Source organism: Sardina pilchardus, chromosome 2 (genome assembly GCF_963854185.1).
Source record: "Sardina pilchardus chromosome 2, fSarPil1.1, whole genome shotgun sequence".
NCBI classification, from domain to species: domain Eukaryota; kingdom Metazoa; phylum Chordata; class Actinopteri; order Clupeiformes; family Clupeidae; genus Sardina; species Sardina pilchardus.
Genome location: NC_084995.1, coordinates 35,936,368 through 35,939,671, shown reverse-complemented (window position 1 = coordinate 35,939,671; position 3,304 = coordinate 35,936,368). Strand labels below are relative to the sequence as shown.

Below are 3,304 nucleotides of genomic sequence, written 5' to 3'. Positions count from 1 at the left end.
TTTCGGACCACTTTCAGAGAAAAAGGGATAAAATGGTGCGCTGGAGATACAAATACTCTGTGTGGGTTTTTATTTAAACACTATTATATACAGTAAGAGCAGAGCCCATTATGTCTAAACTCGCGGTGTCTGGTTTAGCCAAATGACATTTGATCTGAAGGGTTAAAATGAGTTGAGGATGAAAATAGTTCAAGTGTGTTTGATATTCTGTGATATGTACCACAAAACACATACAGGAGTCATTAACTTTATTAAGCAATATAAAATATACACCAGGGAAAATAACTTCCTCTCTCAGTCTCAGATATTTTTTACATAATTGTGTGCTTTTTAATCGAAAAACACATGTTTCCTTCCACTTGTAGAACCTAGTGAAAAAGAACAGTCAATGGTACATCAAAAGTGAACAAATCTGCACAGTTTTAAAAAACAGAGTCTCTGCTGAATCCTCTCATTAGGAAATGAGTCGGATGGTAACAAAAAGTACTTCTTTGTGTCTTTAGTTGTTGTTGTGCCTGGCCTCATATCAAACAGTGATTGATGTCAGGGGTTGTGCTCGTTGTCGTGCTCCCTAAAAAGGATGGACAGCGTGTGGACCTCCGGGCCCCAGTCGTCCAGCTCCGCTGGGTCCAGCTCGGACGGCACGGTGGGGAGGTCCAGCGAGCTGATGGAGCCGGTGAGTGAGCCGTGGCCCTCGTAGGCGTACGTCTGGAGCGAGTCGTACGGCGGGCCTCTCATGTCCCGGTCGGCCGCCACCACCCTCTCCCTGATGACCCTGTGGATGTCCTCCTCGTCCAGGATGAGGGACGTGCAGCTGGCCCCGGCGGCGGCGGCTGCGGCGGCGGCCACCTCCCAGGCCTGGGCCAGGGCGTCCCGGCGGAGGCGGAGCTCCTCGGCGGCGGCCGGGTTCCGCAGCGCCACGATGTCGAAGGCCTCGGTGTCCGCCTCGCCGCCGCCCTCGTCGTCGTACGTCACCACGTTCTCCCGCACGTCCTCCTCGGAGATGATGAGCGGCTCCTTCTTGCTCTTCTTGCTGCGCAGGGTGACGAACAGCACCACGATGGCTGCAGGAAAAAAACACAAAAGGAGCAGACAGAGGGTCTTTCACTGTGTCACCTGGAGCAAAGCGAAACACAGCGCGAGAGACAGTTGGAACTCAGGGAGACGGCGTACAGAGCGGTGATGGAAGCAAAGCGGTTTCAACCAGATCTCCTCAGGGACCTCTGCATGACTGCTCTCAAGCTCAAGAACAAGTGTTTTACAAAGCAAGGAGAAAGATGAAAAAAAGTTCCTAAACACGCAAAAATACTTTGGTCTCAGAACTTTGAGATCTAAACTGACTCTTTCTCTCTTTCTCCCTTCATCCCCCCATCCCTCCCTCCCTCCATCCCTCCCTCCCCTCTCCCCTCCTCCGTGTGCTCTTACCCAGCAGGATGACGATGCAGAGGAGGATGGCGACGAGGGCCCCGGTGCTGAGTCCGGCGGAGGACAGGAAGGCCTGCGCCTGGCAGGCCCGGAGCCGGCCGCCCCGCTGGCACGGGCACACGCGCAGCGCCAGGGTGCTGACGCTGCCCAGCGCCGGCTCGCCGCCGTCCCACACCTCCACGGCCAGCTGGTACAGCTCCTGCTCCGTCTGACTGAAGCCGCCGCGCCGCTGCGACACGATGCTCGCGCTGTTGTCTGGACGATGCGGGGACGGGAAAAACACACAAAACGAGACGTTTGTTACGGTTTGGTTGTTGTTGTTGTTGGAGTCTGGAGATGCTGGGAACCTAAGGGACTGCGCTTGTTGTTACGGCAGATGGACGACTGGGCTGTAGGCTAATGCATTATCGGGAGAATACACAAAATGCGCTGAAATAAAGAAATAGAAATAAAAAGAAATAGAAATTTGGTAAAACTGTATGTCATTATATATCAGAGCTGCCCCCCTGACAGGTGGAAATGAAAGTGTTTCAACTGAATATTAAACCAGGAAGCTTTTTCCCCGAGACTGTGTTCCATGTCTCTCACCACTCTGCTGCTCTTCGCTCTTTTTTTTTAGATGAATAGAGGGAGCCGGTGGAGCCGTAAAAAAGCCTGCGCGGCGCCAGAAACTTCACGCCTTATTAAATCCACTCTGGCGCCTGGGCCTCCGCTCGTACCGGGGAGGCTTGTGTGTGTGTGTGTGTGAGTGTGTGTGTGTGTGTGTGCCTGTGTGGTGAGCATTTCAGCCTCGCCTCCCCAGAGCCGAGGATCAGTGTGTGCAATCACGGCCCACCTCTTGAAAATGCAGATTCGCGTTCCCCGCGGAGCGCTGCTGAGCCTCCCGATCGCCCGATGCCCACGGCCTCCGGGGGAGAGACACGGGCGCAGGAGGAGGAAGAGGAGGAAGAGGAGGAGGAGGAGCGCGAGCGCCAGTCTCCAGGCAAGAGCACTGCCTACTCGTGAATGTCAACACGGCCATGTGCAAAGCGGAGCCCCTGGAGGCCGCGCTACCTTCCTCCCCCTGTCTGATTTACACTGGATCTGTGCCGAGGAGGGGGTCAACGCCATGCTCATTGCCGGGCTGGGAGTTGAAATTCATTACGACACCGTCACCCACAGCTAGCTCCCCTGGAAGCGCTGGCAGCGAGCCAGGCAATTTGCAGAGCCGTGGAAGAGACCGCCAGCGTGATAATACAAATAAAAAGCGCAAAAAAACCCTCACTCCACTGCAACAGTGGCGTTCTAATGTTATTTATTAGCAATTAGAAATAAAAATGAGTCATTTTGTCGAGGCTGAACAGGCACACGCTGATTTCTAGGCATAGAACGCAGGAGACTCACTCAAACACGCTTTATAAACCCCTCTTTCTGTAAACACGTCTATGTTTTTTCCCCCCGTTGCTTAATAACATCTAATCTTTGGAGTTGGTACATTTTTTAATGCAGTAGAAGTGCCTCGTGTAAGTGCTGCAATTAATTTCCCTACGAAGAGGGATCCTGTGTGCAGGAACATAGCCTTGGCACTCTTAATAGCTGTAGTGGGCCAGAAACATGAGTGCAGCAGCTAAAGTGTGTAGTTAAAAAGGATTTCATGAAGGCGACAGATGAAGCATATGGGGGGTGGGGGGGGGGGAGGACTAAAGCCCATAAGAGACACTTCTGTCACTAATGTCCCCTGTGTGACAGATGGGACACGTGGATGTGCATTTACAGGGCTCTCGTCAGCAGCCCCGCACTCCCCTTGACGACCATCACATGGGTAATCTGCGCCGCTGCGTGAAACGTGCGTGAGAGCTCGACAGAGCGAGAGAGTCGCCATTACTCGCACTGACAGAGT

General features: G+C 53.1%; 1 protein-coding gene across 1 annotated transcript in view; it reads right to left on the bottom strand.

Annotated features, from left to right (window-relative positions):
* Nucleotides 1–303: 303 nt before the first annotated feature.
* The window catches only part of LOC134102489 (cadherin-18-like), a 21,360-nt gene continuing 18,359 nt past the window's right edge, over nucleotides 304–3,304 (bottom strand). Inside the window, exons 9-10 of the mRNA XM_062556603.1 lie at nucleotides 1,426–1,680; nucleotides 304–1,064 (exon numbers count right to left, since the gene is read on the bottom strand). Coding sequence (XP_062412587.1) covers nucleotides 544–1,064; nucleotides 1,426–1,680 — 776 coding nt within the window. The 3' untranslated portion in view covers nucleotides 304–543. The remainder of the gene's footprint in view (nucleotides 1,065–1,425; nucleotides 1,681–3,304) is intronic.